Raw genomic sequence first — 22,063 nt, 5'->3', positions numbered from 1 at the left:
CTCCCTGTCCAAAAGTCTCTTTCCTAGACCCCTGCAGAATGTCATGGTACCTAAGATGTCACCCTTAGAGATTCATTCTCTTGAGTTTGATCAATCAATCAATAGGCTTTTATTAAGCGCAGGCTCTACACAGGTACTGGGCTAAGTGTGGAGAATACAAAGACAAAAGTGAGACAGGTCCTGACCTCAAGGAGTGTGTGTTCCAACAGGGGAGAAAATATGTGTATAAATAGTTGTATCAGAAACAAACAGCAGTTAGAGGCATCAGCAAATATTATGTGGGAGGTAACATGCTGAGTTTCAAAGGAAAAGAGGAATTCTACAAGGCAGAATTGAGGACTGAATGCCTTCTTGGCATGGGAAAGTGCAAAGATACAAGGGCTGTGTGCTGGGAAGAGCAAGAAAGCCAATTCAACTGCACCATAAAGTGCCTGAAAGAGAGGAATGTATAATGCTGGAAAGGGAAGGCAGCTGTTGGTTGTAAAGGGCTTCAAATGTCAAACAGACACATTTACAGGCATTCTCTTTTGAAAATCTAAACACCCTAGCCAGCTAAATGTTTAGCTGTTTTTAATCATCTATTCACACTTGAGTAGGAATTAGTCTATCAGCTCTCTTTCCTGGGATAAGGACCTGGGAACAGCTCACTGAAAGACTAGGGTTTGGAAAGGAAGTATAATTCAGAAGCCTGGGGAGTTCTGGGCTCTTTCTCGAAAGGAGCAGCTCACTGAAAAAAGGAAGCATGGTCACTGACCAAGCTTCATCTGCTTCACCATTTTGGCCAAGGCTCATCCTCTTCTCTGAAATACATTCAAATGTACCTTTTCTGAGGGCAGGGGCTATTGCTTCCCTTCATTTACCTCCCCAGTGCTTAGCACAATTCCTGGCACATAGTGAGGGATTCATAAATACTTAATCATTCTTTCTTTTTTAATTCTTTGGCTCAGGACAGACTCTGGATGAGAAAGAGAGTGCTATATTGAGATAGGAGAGCAACAAGGTTAGAGACTGGAGCTGAGATTTCAATGATAGTAGATCTCCTACCTAAGAAAACTCCCTCTGCCAAGGCAGGTTGGCACCTTCTCTGTGATTCTTCAACTGAGATATGAATGTAGTACAAAAACATAAGATGTAATAAAAAAATCTTTGAAGTAGTTATACAGTCCAACCCTCTCATAATGAATAGAGGAAGAGAAACCCAGGGAGATAATGAGAGTTGCCCATGATCTTATAAATAGTGTCAGAAGTGGGATCCAAAGCCACATTGCCAAAACGGGTGGGACTTTTTTTTTTTTTTTTTGCTGTTCTTCTCTTTTGTAATACTAAGGTAATTAAATACTTTTGTTTAGTCTTGCCTTTCAAATGTAATGGCAAGCAAAGTGGACTTTTTGTTGTCTTTTGTTTCTTTGATTGAATCAAAAGTCTTTGATGACCTGCTTAAGAAACAAGAAAGCCTAGTTCACATGGGTTTGAGTGGCATGGTTGTGATGCCCTCTGATCCTGAGAAGGGTATATAAGATCTGAGGTTGGTGTTTGTTTGGGGGCTCTCACTCACTGGAAGAGTGTCATGTGATTTGACCAGACTAGACTCTGGGTAGCCGCCAGAGCCCCCCGGCTGTGAAAACCCAGATGTTGGTGCGCCTCTCTCTGTGTTGTGATTTGGTCAGACAGATAGAGGCCTATTTGTTGATCTCTGTGTGTTATTTGCTCTGTTTATATAATTTCTGCTTGTAATTTCTGTTTGTATTCTCTCTGAAGTTCAGGGTGTTGGCTTTTCCCCCTGAACTAAGTGAATGGTATATGTATGTTTAATTAAAGTAAGATTGTTAACCCCTTAAAGTTGCTTTCCTTAGAAAAGCAGATCAAAGGACCTGTGCTAGCAGCCCTGCTGTGTGGCCTTGCTGTTGGTCTTTCGCCTCCGTAGCAGCTGATAGCAATATTGTTGTTACTGATGTCAATAAAAAAAACCTTTAAAGTAGTTATGTAGTCCAACCCTTTTATAACATATAGAGGAAGAGAAGCCCCAGGTTGATAATGAGAGTTGCCCAACGTCTCACAAATAGTGTCAGAAGTGGGATCCGAAGCCAACAGGCCTCCCGTTATACCACATTGCCAAAACACTAAGCCTAGGTGTAGCCAGAATGGCCTTTGTTTTCTTTGAATGACTCAGCTTACCTCATTGAGCCTCTGGACACTGTGGCTTGCTCTTCCGGGGCAGGAAGCCCAAAGAGCATTCCAGGAAGCAGACAACTTCCTGTGTGATGAGTCATGGGGCTGGCTGAGGGGAGGTGTTAACGGCTATGCTAGGGGGAGGGGCCAAGTCAAGAACCAATCGGCCCTGGTCGTTCAGGCGGTGCTTGATGATGTCAAAAACTCTATAAGAGGGGAGAGGACAGCTGGAAGATCTTCTTTTCCTTTTCCGGTTGGAGCCAGAGACAGTTACAGCGACAGTTACAGCGACAGTTACAGTTGCAGTCACAGTTACAGCCACAGCCACAGCTGAAGCAGGAGCTGCCAGTAGCAGAGCTGACCTACGGGAGGAAGCTGAACAAAGACTTCAGTCCAGTGGGTAATCTTATTACCATAGAGGGGGAAACATGATTTTGCTTTACGCAATCATGCTTCTCTGTAGCCTCCTGGTTACTCTTTCAAGACGTACTTATTGGGCCTGGAAGCTTTTGATCAATATATCAAAATGGGGTTGCTGGTTCATGGGTTGGTTACTGTGGAGCCTAAATAAATGTTTTGATTCTTCTGCCTTCTACTTTGAGAGTTTCTTATATCCGGCGGTTCCGAACGTTTCAGACATGTTTATGATCCTCTTTGAGATTATAAACTCTGCCTTCCTAATACATTTGGCGACGAGGATGGGATCGCTAGGTATAAGATCTCTATTTAGAAGCAGAACAATTCCAGAGGAAGAGATGAATATCCCAGGATGGGAGGATCCATTTTATTCCTCCCTAGCAAAAGAATTGGCTAAAAAAGCTGGACCCTGTGAAAACTGGGAACCAAGGCTACGGAGAGGAGATCCTAGGGATTTGGAAAAGTGTTTACGAGAAGTTGGGATTCAGTCAGGGGCATCACTATCTAGGCAAAGCTGGATAGTGTTATCAGCCTACCGGCTAGTATACGAAAGATTGAGATTAAGTGAAAGATATGGGGGCACTCCTACCCCACAGGAAGAAGGGGAATCTCAGATAGCAGGAGACCAAACTGACTCAAATGAGAACTTTTCTATTAATGTGGCTAAGAGCAACAGGAGACCAAAAAAGCCCAGAGTGCATTTCAACCCAGCCCAGAAAGAGCCTGACTGCCTGCTTCGTCCTAGCCATGGTGGCAGAGGAAGTGAGTGGGGAGAGAATGAGACAATGTTAGGGGCTGAGGCACAAAACACTACTGGGGTTCAGGATGTGCCTCACACAGAGAATAGGAGATGGTTAAATGATCAGACAAGGGCTCGACCCATACAAAGGAGGAAGACAGAAACCCGAGGTGAAGATTCAGTTACAAGGGAAATTCAGGAAGATTTCTCACCGCAAGAGGTCACAGATATTTTGAGTAGATGATCCTCTAGTTCAACAAGCTTTTAGGGAACATCATCAGCAAGGAGATGGTGATAGCAAGACTACTCTGTTGGCATTAGCCGCTGTGGGATGCAATAAGAGATATGCTACTGATTCTATGTGGCCCACTGAGCACAGACCCTGGTATTCACTTAGAGATTGTATCATGAGACTAAAGGAGGAGGTAATGAAGACTGCCATTATGATAGGAACTGCAGACAAATATTACAATGATCCAATGGGACTGCCTCATAGGAACTTAATAATTAGGACAGCTCCCCCTGCTTATAAACAACTAATTTTGAATTTATTACTTGGAGAAGTAGGGAGCCGTCTTACAACAGTGATAATAAGATTTTACAGTTACATGACTTAGGTGACTGGGGAAGGGATAGATCTCCTCGAGAGAGAAGGGTGAATAACCAGCAAACTTGGCGCCAAAGGAGAGTAACAAGGAAAGAAATGTTTACTGCTTTATTGAGAGCAGGGGTAGGTTTTGAAATGATAGATGGAATTCCAACCAATGAATTATATAGAATGTACAGAGATAAAGGCCTTGATAACAGGAGAGATAGGGAAATAAGAACTGCTCCTGCAAGCCCACAAGCCACTCAGAGTGAAGGTGACCTTGTGTGATTAACGGATGAAAACTTGTACATCTGGGGAAAGGCTGAGGGGACAATCTTAGTCTCTATCTAGGGTGGGATCCTCTTGGCTTCCTCATTATGTTCCTTTTGAAAAGAAACATTTCCCACCTGAGTTTGGCTCTGATGTTGGATCTTTGCATAACTGAAATCTCAACCAAACTTGAGATGATTTTATTTGAAGAATTATAGTCCATACTTGTCTATTCTTTTTGTCCTTTGTTTTGGCTAACCTTGTTGCTAGTTTTGTTTCCTTCAGGCTTAAGCACCCTGCACTTTCCGGTGACTGCCTAAGCATGTAGCATTCTTGGAATTCCTGCCAGCTTGTTAAAGAACTGACCTCTGGAATGGGACTTTTTGGGGGCAGGGCCATCTCTACATCCAATTTCAGCATGAAGAAGCTATGGAAAATGAGACCTTCACCCCTCACCCCAAGATTTGGAGCCCCAATCGTTCAAGGGGGGTGGAAATGATGATAGTGTTCTGTTTACTTATTTTGTGTTATCCTTGCTGTGTTGTTTTATTGTTATGATATTATTGATCCTATGTAATGGATACAAGGATTTAGGGGTGGACATTTGAATTATTAATAATTATTTTGGGGATGATTGATTGAAGAGATTATCTTGCTGGGACCTAGGGGTGGATCACATTTGAATCGTAAACCAATATTTAGGAATGTCACCAAATGATATGTTTTGCTTTATAATGAATGATATGTTTTAGTTTCCTTTGTAATTGGATCACAATGTATGTTCTAGGATACATGGCTGATTAGATTATGTATCCTATAACAAGGGGTGGAGTGTAGCCAGAATGGCCTTTGTTTTCTTTGAATGACTCAGCTTACCTCATTGAGCCTCTGGACACTGTGGCTTGCTCTTCCGGGGCAGGAAGCCCAAAGAGCATTCCAGGAAGCAGACAACTTCCTGTGTGATGAGTCATGGGGCTGGCTGAGGGGAGGTGTTAACGGCTATGCTAGGGGGAGGGGCCAAGTCAAGAACCAATCGGCCCTGGTCGTTCAGGCGGTGCTTGATGATGTCAAAAACTCTATAAGAGGGGAGAGGACAGCTGGAAGATCTTCTTTTCCTTTTCCGGTTGGAGCCAGAGACAGTTACAGCGACAGTTACAGCGACAGTTACAGCAACAGTTACAGTTGCAGTCACAGTTACAGCCACAGCCACAGCTGAAGCAGGAGCTGCCAGTAGCAGAGCTGACCTACGGGAGGAAGCTGAACAAAGACTTCAGTCCAGTGGGTAATCTTATTACCATAGAGGGGGAAACATGATTTTGCTTTACGCAATCATGCTTCTCTGTAGCCTCCTGGTTACTCTTTCAAGACGTACTTATTGGGCCTGGAAGCTTTTGATCAATATATCAAAATGGGGTTGCTGGTTCATGGGTTGGTTACTGTGGAGCCTAAATAAATGTTTTGATTCTTCTGCCTTCTACTTTGAGAGTTTCTTATATCCGGCGGTTCCGAACGTTTCAGACATGTTTATGATCCTCTTTGAGATTATAAACTCTGCCTTCCTAATACACTAGGCTATAAAGAAGCCACATTGTCTCTCCTTCTCACATTTACACAGACAAACATATGAGACTCAGATGGGAAAGGAAAAAGCAAAGAGATGAGCAAGAGAAATGGGGTAAGCTAGCAAAAGAAGCAGGAAAAAGTCATTTGGCAATACAGGTAGAAGAGGAATTAATAAGTTTATAAACATTAATTAAGGACCAATATGGGACAGGCACTGTGCTAAGCACTGGGGATACAAATAATACATCAAAAAGCACTTACTTAGGATGGAGCCAAGATGGTAGAGAAAAGGCAGGGGCAACCCTTAGTTCTCCACAAAACCCTTCCAAAAAACAATGCCTTAAAACAAATTCTGGGATGGCAGAACCTTCAGAGGGATTGGGGTGAAACAATTTTCCAGCCCAAGACAACTTGGGTCAGCAGGAAAGGTCTCTTGCTCTAGGGTGAGACTGGAGTGCAGTCCAGTGAAGGCTGTGCCCCAGCAAACCAGAAGCAGGCCTTGGGGGTGACTGAATCAGTGGTGGCAGCGATGCTTTCCAGACCTCTTGGCCCACACATGGCAACGGCGTCAGACAACTGGTCAGAAGGAGATTACTGGGGTCCCTATGTGCTAGTACAGGGGATAGGACTATGTTGAATTGCCCATACCTGGATCTAGGTCGCAGTTCTGAGTCTCAGTTCTGGGGTGAGGAGGAGCACTAGCTCACCAGAGCTTGTGGCCCTAAGTCAGCTCGGACCCTGGTCACAGTTTCAGGGTGGAAAAGTTTGCTTGTGGTCACTCACAGAGCAGAGCACAGGCCGGGAGGGTAGTAGACACACCTCTCCTTGGATCATGCCACCTTGGAAGAACCAAAAACTTATAAATCCCCAGAATTTTTTCTGAAAATAATTGAAACCTGAAGCTTGGGGCAGTACCCCCTAGAGTCTGGAAGCAGAGGCTCACTTTAGCATAGAATTAAAAATCAAGAAATAGGCTAGAAAAATGAGCAAATAGCAGAAAAAGATCCTGACTATACACAGTTACTATGGTAACAGGGAAGATCAAAATAAACTCAGAAGAAGACAATAAAGTCAAAACTGCTACATCCAAAGTCTCAAAGAAAAATAAGAATTGATCTCAGGCCATAGAAGAGCTCAAAAAGGATTTTTAAAATCAAGTAACAGAGGTAGAGGTAAAATTGGGAGGAGAATTGAGAGTGATGCAAGAAAATCATGAAAAAAAATCAGCAGCTTCCTAAAGGAGACCCAAGTCCATAGTCCATGTAAGAGCTGATGGATAAGGGCCCGCACCAGTGACATAGCCATGTCAGGAGAGAAAAGGGGATCTAAAGGAGAGATATTTTGAAGGTAGAAAAGATACTTAAAAACAGATTCTAATGAGGAATAGAATATGAAACTGAGGTTTTGAGCCTGGGTGACTGGTAAGAGAAGTGGGGAGGGGTAGCAGAGTGGGGAGAACCAGTCATTGAAAGACAAAGACAGATCTGGAGAAGAACAGAAAGTGGGAAGATGCCAGCTTCTCATCATAAACCTGAGCCTTCTGCCTGTCCCAGTCTCCCTGTCCCCCGCGTGATTGGCGAGGCGTCTCTGATATGGATTGGTCCAGGAAAGTAGGAAAGAGAAGTAAAATCCATTCATTCCACATCCCCAGGAAAACCAATGGAGAGTTTTGCTTTCAAAGGCTTTTATTCTCCCCCTAATTGTGGCAGCAGCTTGACCCATTTCCATCCATCCCTCTGGGGTGGAAATAACAGGTTTGAGGCTGCCTACAGCCCTGGGGGCCAGGACCAAGTCAGCACTAGCCAAAGGACACAGGAGGGCTCCAGCTGACTTTCCTTGTCCTCTGTCACCTGCCACCCTGTACCCCCAGGCTTTTCATATACCTCTGGACCCAGTGGACAGCTGGATTGGCACAGATTTTCACTCCTTGTTTGGTTTCAAACCTAAGGATTGAAAAGCAGATGGAGTCTATTCAGAGAAGCTGCTGAAATGAAATGCCCTTCTTTTTTTATTTCTCCCTCTCTGCACCCTGACCTTGCCCTCATCTCCCCAGGGCTGTGAGCCCCTCCCTCTGTAGCATCTCCTGGGTATTCTCCCTGGGGTGTTTCTCTCAACCTTCAATGGGAACAGCTCCTACCAGAATCCAACAGGTCCAGTACAGGAAGGAGATTCCCAGCTAGCTCATCCCAATCTGCTGGGAGGTCTCAGAGCAGAGCCAACATCTCCAAACCATCTTCTGCCACCACACAATCTTCCCTACTATAACTACCCGCAGGAGCATTGTGGTGTCCTGCAAAGAGCCCTACCTCTAGAACCAAAAGACTATCCTTGTGGGATTGTAGAAAGCCTCCATCAGCTCTTGGGCCCTCAGTTTCTTTCTCAATTAAGTGAAGGGATTGGCCTGGATGATCTCCAGAGTCCCCTCTGTCTCTCAGTCCTATCCCCCATCCCTCCCATGTATCCACACTCTGAGGTTTTGGAGGATTCCCCAATGCTTGGGAAATGTGCCTGGTTTCCCTATCAGGGCAAGGACTTTCAAGGGAGCCCCATTTTTCTCCCATTCCAGGTGCCGCTGCTACACCCCACCCCGAATAATCTCAAGGCTTCTGAGAAATGAGAGATGGCTCTTCCCTAAAAGTTAGTTGACCTGTGACCTGTAATGTGAATAATTGGTGTGTATTTTTCATTATATTATATATATTATGTATATTATATATTGTATATGTTATTATACTATTGCATTATATTGCATTATAGCAATAAATATTAAAATAAATATTTAAAATATTTATAATTATAACACTATACGTAAGTATAATTTATGATCATAGAATTATCAATTTAGAACTGGAAGAGAGGTCAGAGCCATCCTGTCCAATAATTATAGATGTATAGAAGGGACCATAGAAGGCCATAAAGTCTAAAAGGTCCAAAGAAAGTAAAAGGAGATGTCCAAGGAGGTCATAAAGGTAATAAATGGCAGAACTGGGATTTGAACCCACTCCCAGGCAATTAGGTGGCACTTTGGATAGAGTGCCAGGTCTGGAGTTCCAAAGACTTGAGTTCAAATCCAGCCTCAGACACTTATTAGTTGTGTGACACTAGGCGAGTCACTTAACCCTGTTTGCCTCAGTTTCCTCATCTGTCAAATAAGTTGGAGACGGAAATGGTGAGCCATTCCAGTATCTCTGCCAAGAAAACCCCAAATAGGGTCACAAAGAGTTGAACAAAATGGAAAATGACTAAACAACTTTTGACTCCGAATTCAGTACTGTTTCCAGTCTTCCACATTGCCTCCCTAGGGTCAAATCTTTTTCAGTAGGGTAAGGAGGCCAGAAACTTCCTGAGTTCCAGAATATCAGAAGGGAAAGGAATCTCAGAAGCCATCTAGTCTAGCCTGTATAGAAACCAGATTCCCATCCACAGCATCCCAGCACAAATGGTTAGACAGCCTCTGGCTGACAATGTCTGGTATAGGAGAACCCACGACCATTCCAAATTTAGGAGATGCTGTGGTACAGAGGCCAAAGCAATGAGTGGGACAGGAGTCAGAGAGACAGGGCTCACCTCCCAGCTTTAATGTTTACCACCTGTGTGACACTGACAAGATCTTTAATTCTCTGGGTCTCCATTGCCTTATTTGTAAAATCAGGGTGTTGGACTTCATGGTCTCTAAGGTCCCTCCCAGCTCTAGAGCCATGATCCTAAGGGAATTGTGGGGTTCTTCCCCCTAACATTGATCCTAAATCTGCCTCTCTGAAATTTTTACCCATTGCTCCTAGTCCTATGGGACAGGATCATGAAATACAAGTCTAAATCTTCTCCCCCCTTGGATTCCTTGGAGATTCTCAGCCTTTTCCAGGGGCTGCTCTCCCCTCTCTTGCACATCACCCCATCTCCTCTCGTCTTTTCAGAGAAAGTCAGCACATGAAGTACTCACAAAACTCCAGGCTTGGGGCACTGGGAGCTAGTCCTAACAAAACCGATGATGAGAGATTGTGGGATCCGATGGTTGATGAAGTTGCTGCAGCAGAAGGTGAAGTCAATTGAGTCGGCTGTGAAGGAATGAACTGAATGAGGACCCATGAGAGGGGCCTCAAAGCAACTAGAAAAAGAAAGTGAACTTACCTTGCTCAACTGACATCACCAAGCAGAAGCCAGAGAGAAAGAGGAGGAAGGAGAAGGCAGCCACCAAAACCCTCATGGTCATGACGAGGAGAAGCTTGGAGCCAAGCCAAAGTGGAGGAGTGTTCGGTTTGCCCTTGCCCTTGATTCTTTAGTGACCAGGACCCTGCTCTGGGTGAGCTCTGTGGGGATGGCAAGAGAAAGGAAGAGAAATCAATATTTGTAGTAATTGGATTCTTTATTTGAGCAGGTCGCTTTAAAAATAAGATAACAGGCCTGGGTTAGAGAGGAAGCGGGGCTTTGGGAAACAGAGCCCCCCAGGCCACTGCAACAATCCAATCCAATAAACATTTATTAAGCACCTACTATGACAGTCCCTGATCTCAAGGAGCTTACAATCTAAAGGGGGGAGGAGGACAACACACAAAATGAGGCAGAAAAGGTGGGGAACATGGGATGGGGTGAGGAGAGAGGTGAAACACCAGAGGAGAAATTATTTCACGGATTTGAAACCAAGCAGGACAGCAGATGCAAAGGTAAGTGAGGATCTTATAGTCCAATGTCTGTCCTCTCTAAAGGAAGGCCTTAGCAGAAGTTTGATATGCCCTCCCTCCAACCTTCCAATCAGAGGGGAGAGAAGGCTGAGAAAGGTGATGTTAATCAAGGCTTGGGTTAGCAGCCTGGTGAAGCGTTTAGAAGTGATGAGCTTGTCCTGGAATGACCATCTTGTTCTGTGAAGCTGAAACCAGGCAGAGCAGCAGATGCAGAAAAGAGTGAGGACCAGACCTCACTCAGATAACCCCAGGCCCTTCCTGAGCTTGCCATGAGGTGCCTAGGTCACTACCCCACCTCCCTAGATTCCACACAAGGGATAGGCCCTCCTGGCACCAACACCACCTCTTATCTCCTAAACCAGGTCCCAGATTCCCTGGGGCAGAACAAGGCCACCCACCTGGGGCCTCACATGATGCTACATGACCACTCACATGATGCTACATGACCACTCACATGATGCTACATGACCACTCACATGATGCTACATGACCACTTGCTATGAAGTTGGACGTTGAAGAATGACTTGGAACTCACCCAGTTCCCTCAATAGACCTCTCATTGTTACTCTGCCTGAGCTATTTCTGGAGAGTTGGCATGCTCCTATCACCTTAAACTCCACCCATCCTAGGGATACTGAACCCCCAGCTGCTCATGAACAAACCCTGTTCCCCACCAGCTGATCCCTCTTCCAAAGGAGATCGGTAGCTTCTCTCTAACTTGTGGTCCTAGAAAATTGCCCAAGGGCTTTGAGAAATTAAAGGGCTTGCCTGGGTCACACAGCCAGGATAGGTCAGAGGTAAGTCTCCAGGGGCCTTCACACAAACTATCTATCTACCATGCCAGGCTGCCTCTCAGACAGACCATTTCCTCTTTTACTGTTCTGTCATTAAATCCATTTCCTAATAAATGAGAAAATTATAATACCTAGTAAGGTCAGCCATCAAGATCTGTAGAAATTCATTCCAGTTGTGTCTCGGCATGAAGCAAAAGACTGAGCAAGGAAAGGAGATGTGTTTCCTTTTCAACCTGGATTCCAATCATTGAGGGATTCAATCAATTTCTAATCTGGATCCTCTATGCTCTGTGGGAATAAAACTTTATTTCTATCCCACCATTCCTTCCCTTCCCCCCAACACCTGGCACTAGGTAGGTGCTTAAGAAATGTCCCTAAATTGAATAAGTTCCTTTTTTTCTTATAGAGCTAATCAATGAAAAAAACCAGTTGGCCCATGGTTTCTATGAAGGTCCCATCTGAGCAACATTTCATTAAACATATGTAAAATCCACCCTCCTTAGAAACCCAGTGGGTCCAATTCCAGTATGAGGGCCAACCTAATAGATAGGTGGAGTGGAGAGATGGTTTCAGTTACATGATTTGAAGAGTAGCAAGTCCCTCCCTATCCAAAAGTCTCTTTCCCAGACCCCTGCAGAATGTCATGGTATCTGAAATTTCACCCTTAGAGGTTCATTCCATTGGGTTTGATCAAACAATAGGCATTTATTAAGAACAGATTCTACATAGGCACTGGACTAAATGTGGAGAACACAAAGACAAAAGCGAAACAGGTCCTGACCTCAAGGAGTTTGTGTTCTAGCAGGGGAGAGAACATGCACATAAAGAGTTATATTTAAAAGAAACTCAAGTGATTTCCAGGGTGAAGGCACCAGCAGCCAGAGGCATCAGCAAAGACCTCATGTGTGAGGTAATATGCTGAGTTTTGAAGGAAAGGGGGGAATTGCAAAAATTAGCTCAAAGCAAAGGCAATTGATGAAATGACATTGGTTTTTTGTTTTGTTTGTTTTTCAGTCATCAATAAAACACTTCCCCCCTATAAACCTGGAATACACTTTCCCACGAGTATATATAAAATCAGTGGACAGATGGAACATATGTAGAGAATATTCCTGATAGAGTCAAATACATATGGGATCCATAGGAGATAGCTTGGTAGCACAGTGGATACAGGATCTGAATTATATCTAATACAGGGCTCTTGAGGAAAGAACTTTAAAATAGTTTTAATTAAGATTTAATATAATTAAGAAACTAAGTAATATAATCCAAAAGAACTGAGAGATCAAAAGACAAATCAGAAAAAGTCATAAAAGAAATAATGAGACAATACACTAAAACTTATGAGATGAAGCTAAAGCAGTTACTAGGGGCAAATTGTTGTCTCTAAATGTTTTCTTATCAGTAAAGAGAAGAAGAAAAGATCAATGAATTAAGAACACAACTTTAAAAAAATTTTTGAGCAACAACAAATTTCAAGATCCCAACTAAACAACCAAGCAGAAATTCTAAAAATTAAGAGATTAATAAGATTGAAAGTCAAAAACAAGGAATTGTTGAGTCTAGGAGCTTTTAAAACACTAATAAAGCAGATAACAAATAACCAATCTGATTGTTTTATAAAGAAAGGAAAACCAAATTGTTCACGTAAAAATTTTAAAAACAAGAGTTCACAACAATTCAAGAGGAAATAAAGGAAGTTATCAGAAACATTTCACCCAAATATACGCTAATAAATCTGATTGTTTAAAGGAAGTGTATAAATATTTACATGACTCGGTTCTCTCTCAGGGGCACACCTGTTACATCTCCCTCTTAGGGTACTAATGTACCTTGAGTGGGGTTGTGGGCATTTCTTTTCTCTGCCATTGGCTCAAGACCTCATTAGTGTTCCTACTAACTTTAGGAGGCCAGTGACAAGTAACCCATATCCATTTAATCATGTAATATGAGGGGCCAGAGCCAAGATGGTGGCTGGAAAGCAGGGACTTGCTTAAGCTCTCCCCCAAATCCCTTCAAACACCTGTAAAAATGGCTCTGAACAAATTCTAGAGCTGCAGAACCCACAAAATAGCAGAGGAAAGCAGGTCTCCAGCCCAGGACTGCCTGGATGGTCACTGGGAAGGGTCTATTGCACCATGCTGGGAGTGGAAGGCAACCCAGTGTGAGCCTCACCAGGACCAACCAGACTGGGAGTTGGGAAGAGCAGGCCTGAGGGCCATGAATCATTGAGCTGTGGCATTTACCAGACTTCTCAACGCACAAACGCCAAAGACCATGGAGCAGGTTAGTGGGAAAACTGCTGTAAGGGGGTGAAGGCGGTCTGGCCCTAGGCCTGGGGCTGGCGGAGGTGGCATGGTGGTGGTGGTGGCTGCAGCACCAGGAAGCTCCTATGGCTGCTTCCAGAGCTCCAGCATCAGCTGCTTCCCAAGTCTCTGGGTCACACGGTGGAAGGAATCAAGAGGAGGATCAGAGCAGAAGTGCAAGGAGCACTTTGCTGGTGCGGAGACAGATTCTCTTGCTTTGCCCTGCTTGGATCTGGATAGTAGTCCTGGTTGGCGGTTCTTGGGGGAGGAGGAATGCTGCTGTGGCAGAGCTTGCAGTGATGGTGGAGTAGAAGTAGCTCTGAAAACAGCAGTGCTTGGCCCCTAAAACTTGGGACAAAGTACTCTCTACTCTAAAAGTAGTCATACCCTGACAAAAAGCTCAAGGGTCAAGTAGTTGGCTGGGAACATGAACAGGCAGTGAAAATGGACTCAGACTATAGAATCTTTTTTTGATGACAAAGAAGATCAAAACATACAGCCAGAAGAAGCCAACAAAGTCAAAGAGCCTACATTAAAAGCCTCCAAGAAAAATTTAAATTGGTCTCAGGCCACAGAAGAGCTCAAAAAGGATTTGGAAAAGCAAGTAAGAGAAGTAGAGGAGTGGTTCTGTTTTTAAATAAAAGTTTTATTGTAAATATGAAAAAAAAATCATTTAATATGAGATACATTTTCCAAAGGAATATTTACTTCAAAGATATAGACAGAATAAACTACAAATCTTTCCTCTAACATTTCAGTATTATTCCCATCAAGATTATATCCATTTGTGGCATTCATGCTGGGTTTTGCTAGGATGGAGTAATAAAGATTGTTCCAGATGATCATTCTGTGTATTTTGTGCTGGGCTGGCTACAATATCTGACAAAGATTCCTAGATTCCCAGATTCCTATGGCTTGCACTCTCAGCTTTTGTCACTCTTAAGTCTGGAGACTCCATTCCCTATACTTAGATGTGAAAAGAACAAACAAAAAGGCAAAGGGTCCGGGCCCATTTCTTGGGGCCACAGGACCTCAAAGAGGAGAGGAGACCTCAAGGTCTTTTTTCTCACTACAAGTTCTCATTGTAAGTGAAGATCCTATGAGTGAAGGAATTATCTCACTTCTTCACAAATATAGCAACAGAGCCAAAGATAGAGGAGTTGAGTCAATTAGTCCCTTTCATAGATGCTGACAATTATTGGCTACACAGTCATTGGAAAGAAAAAAAACTCCTCTCGACTATGTGATAGACCATCCAGAACCAATTACAGAATGTCCACACAGTATTCTCCATTTAGAGATAACATCTTAGCAAGATGCACATGTGCTAGACCCACATTACACCTACAAAAATATAAAATGGCCAGCTTAACAAAAGAAGTAATAGATTAAATAGTCCTATATCAGAAAAAAAGAAATTGAACAAGCCATAAATTCCCAAAGAAAAATTCCAGAACCCAGATGAATTCACAAATGAATTCTACCAAACTTTCAAAGAACAATTAATTCAAACATTTCACATATTCCATGCAATATATTAAAAGAAGGCCCCTTTACAATCTCCTTCCATGATACAAATACAGTCTCAATACCCAAACAAGAGAGGGACAAGACAGAGAAAGAAGATTATAGATCAATATCCCTAATGAATATTCAAGAAATTCAAAAAATATCACAAATAGGCTACAACAGCATGTTAGAAAGATTATCCCCTATGACCAAGTTGGATTTATGTTGGGAATGTAAAGTTAGGTCAATATAAAGAAAACTATAAATATAATCAATCATGTTACTAATATCAATCTTAAAAACCACATGATATCAATGGGTGCTGAAAAGAATTCGATGAAATCTAATACCTGTTTCTCTCTTTAAAAAAAATACTAGAAAGAATAAGAATAAATAGATCCTTCCTTAATAAAGTAAGCTATATCTTTCTAAAACCAAGGAGAAACATTATATCTAATGGAGAAAAGCTAGAAGTCTTTCCGGTAAGATGAGGGATAAAGTAAACATGCCCAATATCACCGCCACTATCTAATATAGTCCTAGAAATGCTAGCTACAGCATTAAGACAATAAAGAAAAATGAAAAAAGAAAATTATTGCTTTTTGCAGATGATATAATGATTTATTTAGAAAACTCGTAAGAGTCAACCAAAAATTAACTAAAATAATTAACAAATTCATCAAATTTCAGGATATAAAATTAATCCACATAAATCATCAGTATTTCTTTATATTACCAACAAAACCAAGCAGAAAGAGGTAGCAATTCCATTCAAAATAACTACAGAAAGTATAAACTACTGAAGAATGTATCTACCAAGATATATACATGAATTATATGAATTAAAAAATAAAATAGTCTTTGAAGAAATTAAAACAGATCTAAATTATTAGAGAAACATTAATTGTTCATGGGTAGATCAAGCCAATATAATAATATATAATATAATATTAAAAAGCCAATAATATCTCTATTAATTCATTTAATCAGTGCTATTCCAATCAAACTACCAAAGGATTGTTCTGTTTTTCAGAGCTAGAAAAAATAATAGTGAAATTCATATGGGCGTGGCGGAAAGAAAGGGGAACAAACATTTATTAAACACCTAATGTGTACCAAGCGCTTTGCAAATATTATCTAATTTGATCCACATAACAACCTCGTGAAAGGTAGGTGCTATTATTATTATCCCCATTTTACAGCTGAGGAAATTTGGGCAGACAGAGGTTAAGTGACTTTCCCCAAGTCACACAACTAATAAGTGTCTGAGTCTGGATTTGAACACAGATCTTCCACAGTCCAGAACAGATGAAAGAATAGGTTTATTCATAAATGAAGATGCTGTAAAAAGAAAGTGTCAATGCAAATAAAAAAAATGAAAGATGTTAATATATGTATTGAAACACCAGGCCCAGGGTCCCCTCAAAGCCTTGTGGACTTGTACAAACTTCTTCTAATTCTACCCCCCTGCCAAAAAGAAAAAAAAGGATGTTTTTCTTTATCTTTGACTCATTGCTCTGACCTGAATATACTCCAGGAAAATTTCCCAAGATATTTTGAATATAACTTTCCCCAAAAGTGAGTAAAAGAGGTCCCCACCTCTTATGCAAGTGTAATACCCTGAGTACTCCTGTCTCAGGTTTAAGGTTTTCTGTGGAGCTGCATCTACTCAAAACCACAGCTTATGATTTCCCAGCAATGCATTTACTTTTTTTTCATCAGCCAGAGAGTTCATCAGTTCAAAGAAAAGCTACTTAATAAAATGAGACAGCAAGAACTTTCTAATAGAACATTCCTTCCATAAGCTCAGTGTACACTCTCCCGTAAATCCACATGCCATCAGTAAAGAGAGCAAGTGTGAATAGTGATCCTGTATAAGGGGCACACACATGTGGAAAACACATGTGGCTGGCCTCTTGTGGAGAGGCAACTTATACCTCCTGCTCTGTATAACCGATAGTGTCTTCTGGAGATCTCATCAAGTTACTTCCACTAGACTTGCTCCCCATTCGGTGTAGTGCTTCTGCTGGGCCTATCTCCCCACAGCGGTCCAGCAGGTTCTGCTGGTCCCCATTGATATTTAGTGATGACTGGTACATGGTGTCCACTGGTGTGTTTCTCTTCTGGTCTCTTGGTATCTCCATTAGGCACATTACTTTGCTGGTCCCTGCTGTTCTTCATGAGGTGTTATGTGTTTTGGCAGCTTCTGAACATGTCATCTCTTCAGGGCATTGCTCTCTGCTACTATTCATTGGAATTACTTCTTCAGAGGCCCTCATGCCATTTCTGCTTCAGTTTGCCAGGATGTTTTCTGGAAAAGGGCAGACTGATAGCTCCTTAGGAACACACTCAGCTAACAAAAACCTTGCAGAGTGCCCCCAGGATAAGATTAAATCTTTTTTGACTCCTGCCCGAGTAGAAATCAAAGCCCTCAGTTATATTTGACATAATCGTCTAACTTAGGGTTCAATACTCCCAAAATCATCTCTGGCTTAACATGCAAATGAATTTGATCCAGGACAAATGATAAGCTAAGGAGGAAAGGCAGCTATTCTGTGCCAGAATATCCTCCATTTTTCTTTATCAGGTATTTCTATTAGCAGCAAAAGGCGATGGCTTAGTCCTGTATTTTGGTTGATGAAAAACTGTTTCCCTACGTGACCACTCAAAGCTAGGATATGGATATTGGGTGTTAGAAAGAGGTTATTTCAACACAGAAAAAAAATGCAAAGGTTGCAAAGGACTTGCAGAAATCCATGAACAGGTAGAGAAATGCAAAAGGCACTCAAAAGACTTGCAGAAGCAGAGGGAGTAGTCAACTAGTCTATCAATTCCCCTTTGGCATTTTGGTAGCTCTGTAGTCTTCCACAGAAATGGATATTGTCCCTCCCAGACTCTTAGTGCCACTCTGTGATTTGGATTCCCATACATGCATGCACACACACACACACACACACACACACACACACACTTTAGGGCTGCTGAATAACTCCCTGTAATAATGTGGGAGGATTGTTTGGTGGCAAGCTTCAGATTTCTTACCTCCCCCCAACCCCCAATAAGGTGGCTTCATTCTCCAAGTAAGGTACTGGTCAGGACCTATATTGAGGATTGGTTAATTTTCTTCTTTCTCCAAGAACATCACTACATCAGGAAGACTCCTTTGCCCTCTAGAAGTATAACTCCCAAACTTCAAACACAGGAACTCTCCAATTTGAGCATGAGACAGCCTAGATTGGCACCACCTGGGAAATGTCTTTTCTGGTTAAAAGATGAGATTCTAGTGCCACATTGCCTAAGGAGTTCAAAATCTCCCCTCCTCCACACAAGAGTTTGGAGTCCACCAACATGAACTAACTGCACATATGTGGCCTCAGCCATGTGCTTCTGTAGGAAATCATACAGTTGCCGTCGATCTCTTGGCAGCTAGAAAGTTCACTCTCAGGATCTCTCTTCTCAAGCCACCAACAAGTACATGGTCAACTCCCATGTACATCTGCCCCAAAGCCCCCATGTCTAGGTCCTGGAGGAGGAAAAGGCACAGACATCTCTCCCTAGGATCAGGCTCACTCTATGGTATGCAGTAATTTTTTTGGACTGGAAAAGACAAAAAGGAAGTCCAAAAAAGAGACTGCTGATCTGTCAGATCAATTTTACAGAAAAGAGAGAGAGGCGCAGCTCCTGAAGACAAAATCCACCCTTCTAAGTCTCATTCAACCAATCATCTTGGACATAGCCCCAGTCATTGGGAACCAAGCAGGAGTTCCATGAGTACCAGTGGGCATGCCCACATGTTTCACAAAGAAATACCACACAAAGACCTTGCAAGTTCTCATGCTTGACTGGGGACTGCTCTGTCAACATTCCCCCTTTTACATACTAAAATAACTTAAGTACTCTGTCAAAAATCAAAGCATAAATTCAGAGAAAAAACAGGTTATGTGTTAGAATGCCAAACATCTCATATTCAGATGCCAGCTCCTCCAACTACAAACTTCATCCTTCTTCCACTATACCACACTCTCTATCCTTCTCTTCCCTTCAAAGTTCCCCTTTCTTCCCAAAGCCCCATGTCATTCTCCTACCCTTACCCTCCTACTTCTCCCTGAAATCTCTCCAGATAGAGAAAGCCAGCATTTTCTAAAGCAAATACAATGATAGCCCTTTGCCCACAACCCAAAGTCCCCAAACCTCCACCTTTTATTTACAGAGAGGGTTGGGACCACTGACCAGACTTTGATTGAGAAACACTTGGAAGCTGGCACTCTTTCCAAAAAAGCCAAGTGAGGTGAATGTTGAAGGCTCCAGAGTGTATGTGATTGCCGACGTCCCTCCCAGTTCTACAAATCTTATAACTCCCAGATTTCTAGATGTCCCACCCCCCACACCAAGAACTCTGCCCAACTTGGGAAGCCACCAGATGCCCAGGGCAAGATCAGGACATTTGATTAGCTTGTTGGCAGATTCCCTCTCCTCCCCTGCTAAAAAGGAGAATGAGTGTGTGGGTCCTGGAGAATTCCTGTTCTAAAATCACAGGCTGTTCTCCAGCTCAGCCAACCATGGAAGGAAAGCAAGTCCTGGCTGGGGAGTCTGTGGAAGAAGTATGACCTACTCAGGATAAAACCACTAGAAATGGCCATTAAGTGGGCAGATTAGCTGACAGAGCTGAACAGGACCTCACAGAACAGCTAATCTAACCCACTAACTTTATTTTCATTTTTTAACTTTCCTTTTCATTATTGTGAACTTAAGCAGCATGAACGCTTCCCTGAACAAAGAACCAATTCTAGTTAGTACCTCCACTTACTCTGTCTATACCTTGTATGTACCTCCTTATTTTCATAGAGAGAGAATGTAAGGGCAGGCACTGTTTTGACCTTTCTTTGTTATTTCCAGTCCTTCTCACAATTCTAGGTACAGAGAAAGTGCTTTTTAACTAACTACAAGAGACAAATACAGAGAAAACAAAGACAGAGACAGACATAGAGACACAGAAAGAGAGACAGAGACAGACAGACAGATACAGAGAAAGGGAGACAGAGACAGATACAGAGACACAGAGAAAGAGAGACAGAGACAGACAGATATAGAAACAGAGAGGCAGAGACAGAGACAGATACAGAGACACAGAGAATGAGAGACAGAGACAGAGACACAGAGACAGACAGAGGATTCCATCTGAAACCTAAAATCTTTTCTATGTTTAGCATGTTGCTATTTTGATAAATTTCAAATTTTACATGATAGTTCCAATCCTGCCTTTGCTGTCCTTGCACTCTCATGGCCTTTCTTTTGCTCTTTTCTTGTATTTTTAGATGATTCATTGCCATGCTTTTTTTCCTTTTTTTTTCTAGTATCATTGTCATTTAAGTCTCAACATGTACACACAAAGTCCTTCCCTGTAGAAATAAGTAGAGTCAAGCAAACCAAATCCGCATCTAGCCTCCACCTGCCTTCCAGTTTTATCCTGAGTAGGTCATACTTCTTCCACAGACTCCCCAGCCAGGACTTGCTTTCCTTCCATGGTTGGCTGAGCTGGAGAACAGCCTGTGACTTTAGAGCAGAAATTCTCCAGGACCCACATGCTCATTCTCCTTGGTGCTGCTCTGAAATGGGCCACATTTCAGAGCTCCATCAATCATGCTCACCTTTTTACAATCATTATCATTTACATTTTTGGTCATCTTTGAAAATCTGATACTTATTAGGGAGAACTCCAAAGCTGTCCGAGTTTGCATTTCTACGATTATTGGTGATTTGGAACATTTTTACATGGCTGGGGGGAAGCGTTGGGTGTTATGTTTGCTCGTTTGTTTTTATGTTTGCTCATTAGCATTAATCATTTCTCCCCCACCCCATTAAATCATTAACAAAAGGAAAACCCTCATAACAAATATACATAGTCCAACAAAACAAATTCCCCCACTAACCATTGACGGCTTGCATCTCTTCTTTTGAGAATCCCAGCAGTAGTCAGTCCTTATCTCAGGACTTGAGATTTAACTCAGGGTTGGCTATTTAGGTTAAGCAAATATTGTGCCACTATGTTCATTTGCTTCAGGATCTCATGTTCCCGATCTGTCCTACTGATCAACTTTCGCATGTTTTCTAACCAATACCAAATAGTTTTTTCTGATTACTGCTTTGAAATACAATGTGAGATCTGGTATGGCTACGGCCTCTTCTTCTCACTTCTTTTTTTCTTTTGAGATTCTTGCTTTTTTGTTCCTCTAGGTAAATGTTATCATTTGTTATATCTATAAAGCAGCTCTTTGGTAATTTGCTTGGTATATTACTAAATATGTAAATTAATTTAGGTAGCATTGTCATTATCATTACCAACATAGCCCAACAATTAGCAGTTAATGTCTCTCCAATTATTCAGATGTCTTTATTTCTGTAATGAGTGTTTTGTACTTATATTCACATAATTCCCATAGATATTTTTGTAGGTAGATTCCCAAATATTTTCCAGTTACTTTCCATTCCAGTTATTTTTAGTAGGATTTTAAACCCATAATATTTCTTTTCAAGATTTTGGAAATAAATCAACCAGATGATTTCCAGATTCATAGACACCAGGGCCCCTATAAATACATGAGAAATTTTCCTTATTTGAGCCTAAATCTGGTTCTTTTTCACCCAGCATTTAGCATAGTGCCTGTTTCATCAATGCTTGTTGACTTGGCTCTACCCTCTAGAGCTAATCAGAAAAAATTTAATTTTACTTCCAAAGTAGTCTTTCTAATATATGAATACAGCTACCATATCCTAAGTTCTCTCTTTTCCAAAATATAGCCCTAATTTTTTTTTCAGCTGATTCCTACATGGAAATCCCCAGTCCTCTGAGAAATCTGCCCTACTCTGGACACCGTCTAGTTTATCGATACCCTCCCTAAACTAAAATATGATGTCTAGAAATAATACAGTATCCTAGATACTGTCTGAGTAAAGCAAAGTACATAGGAAGACACGAATCCTGGACATTGTCTCTCTTAAAGTAGCCAAAGATGGCTTTAGTTATTCTA

The 22,063-nt window shown here is 42.0% G+C and overlaps 1 protein-coding gene across 3 annotated transcripts; it reads right to left on the bottom strand.

Annotated features, from left to right (window-relative positions):
- Positions 1 to 7,414: 7,414 nt before the first annotated feature.
- LOC118858353 (C-C motif chemokine 3-like) lies at positions 7,415 to 21,055 on the bottom strand. 3 transcript variants are annotated; one of them, XM_036768850.1, is made up of 4 exons: positions 20,966 to 21,055; positions 9,876 to 10,054; positions 9,688 to 9,802; positions 7,415 to 7,690 (listed from the first exon to the last, which is right to left on the bottom strand). In XM_036768850.1, the coding sequence occupies exons 2-4, from the start codon at positions 9,955 to 9,957 to the stop codon at positions 7,594 to 7,596; spliced, it is 294 nt and encodes a 97-aa protein (XP_036624745.1). In that variant the 5' UTR covers positions 9,958 to 10,054; positions 20,966 to 21,055; the 3' UTR covers positions 7,415 to 7,593. The 3 variants fall into 3 exon arrangements, with proteins under 3 accessions (XP_036624745.1, XP_036624746.1, XP_036624747.1); XM_036768851.1 differs by lacking the exon at positions 20,966 to 21,055 and adding an exon at positions 19,266 to 19,353; XM_036768852.1 differs by lacking the exon at positions 20,966 to 21,055 and adding an exon at positions 19,127 to 19,146.
- Between the last annotated feature and the right edge of the window lie 1,008 nt (positions 21,056 to 22,063).

Source organism: Trichosurus vulpecula, chromosome 7 (genome assembly GCF_011100635.1).
Source record: "Trichosurus vulpecula isolate mTriVul1 chromosome 7, mTriVul1.pri, whole genome shotgun sequence".
In the NCBI taxonomy this organism is placed as follows: Eukaryota; Metazoa; Chordata; class Mammalia; order Diprotodontia; family Phalangeridae; genus Trichosurus; species Trichosurus vulpecula.
Note: the sequence above shows the minus strand (reverse complement) of the source record. Positions and strands in the feature narration are given on the sequence as shown.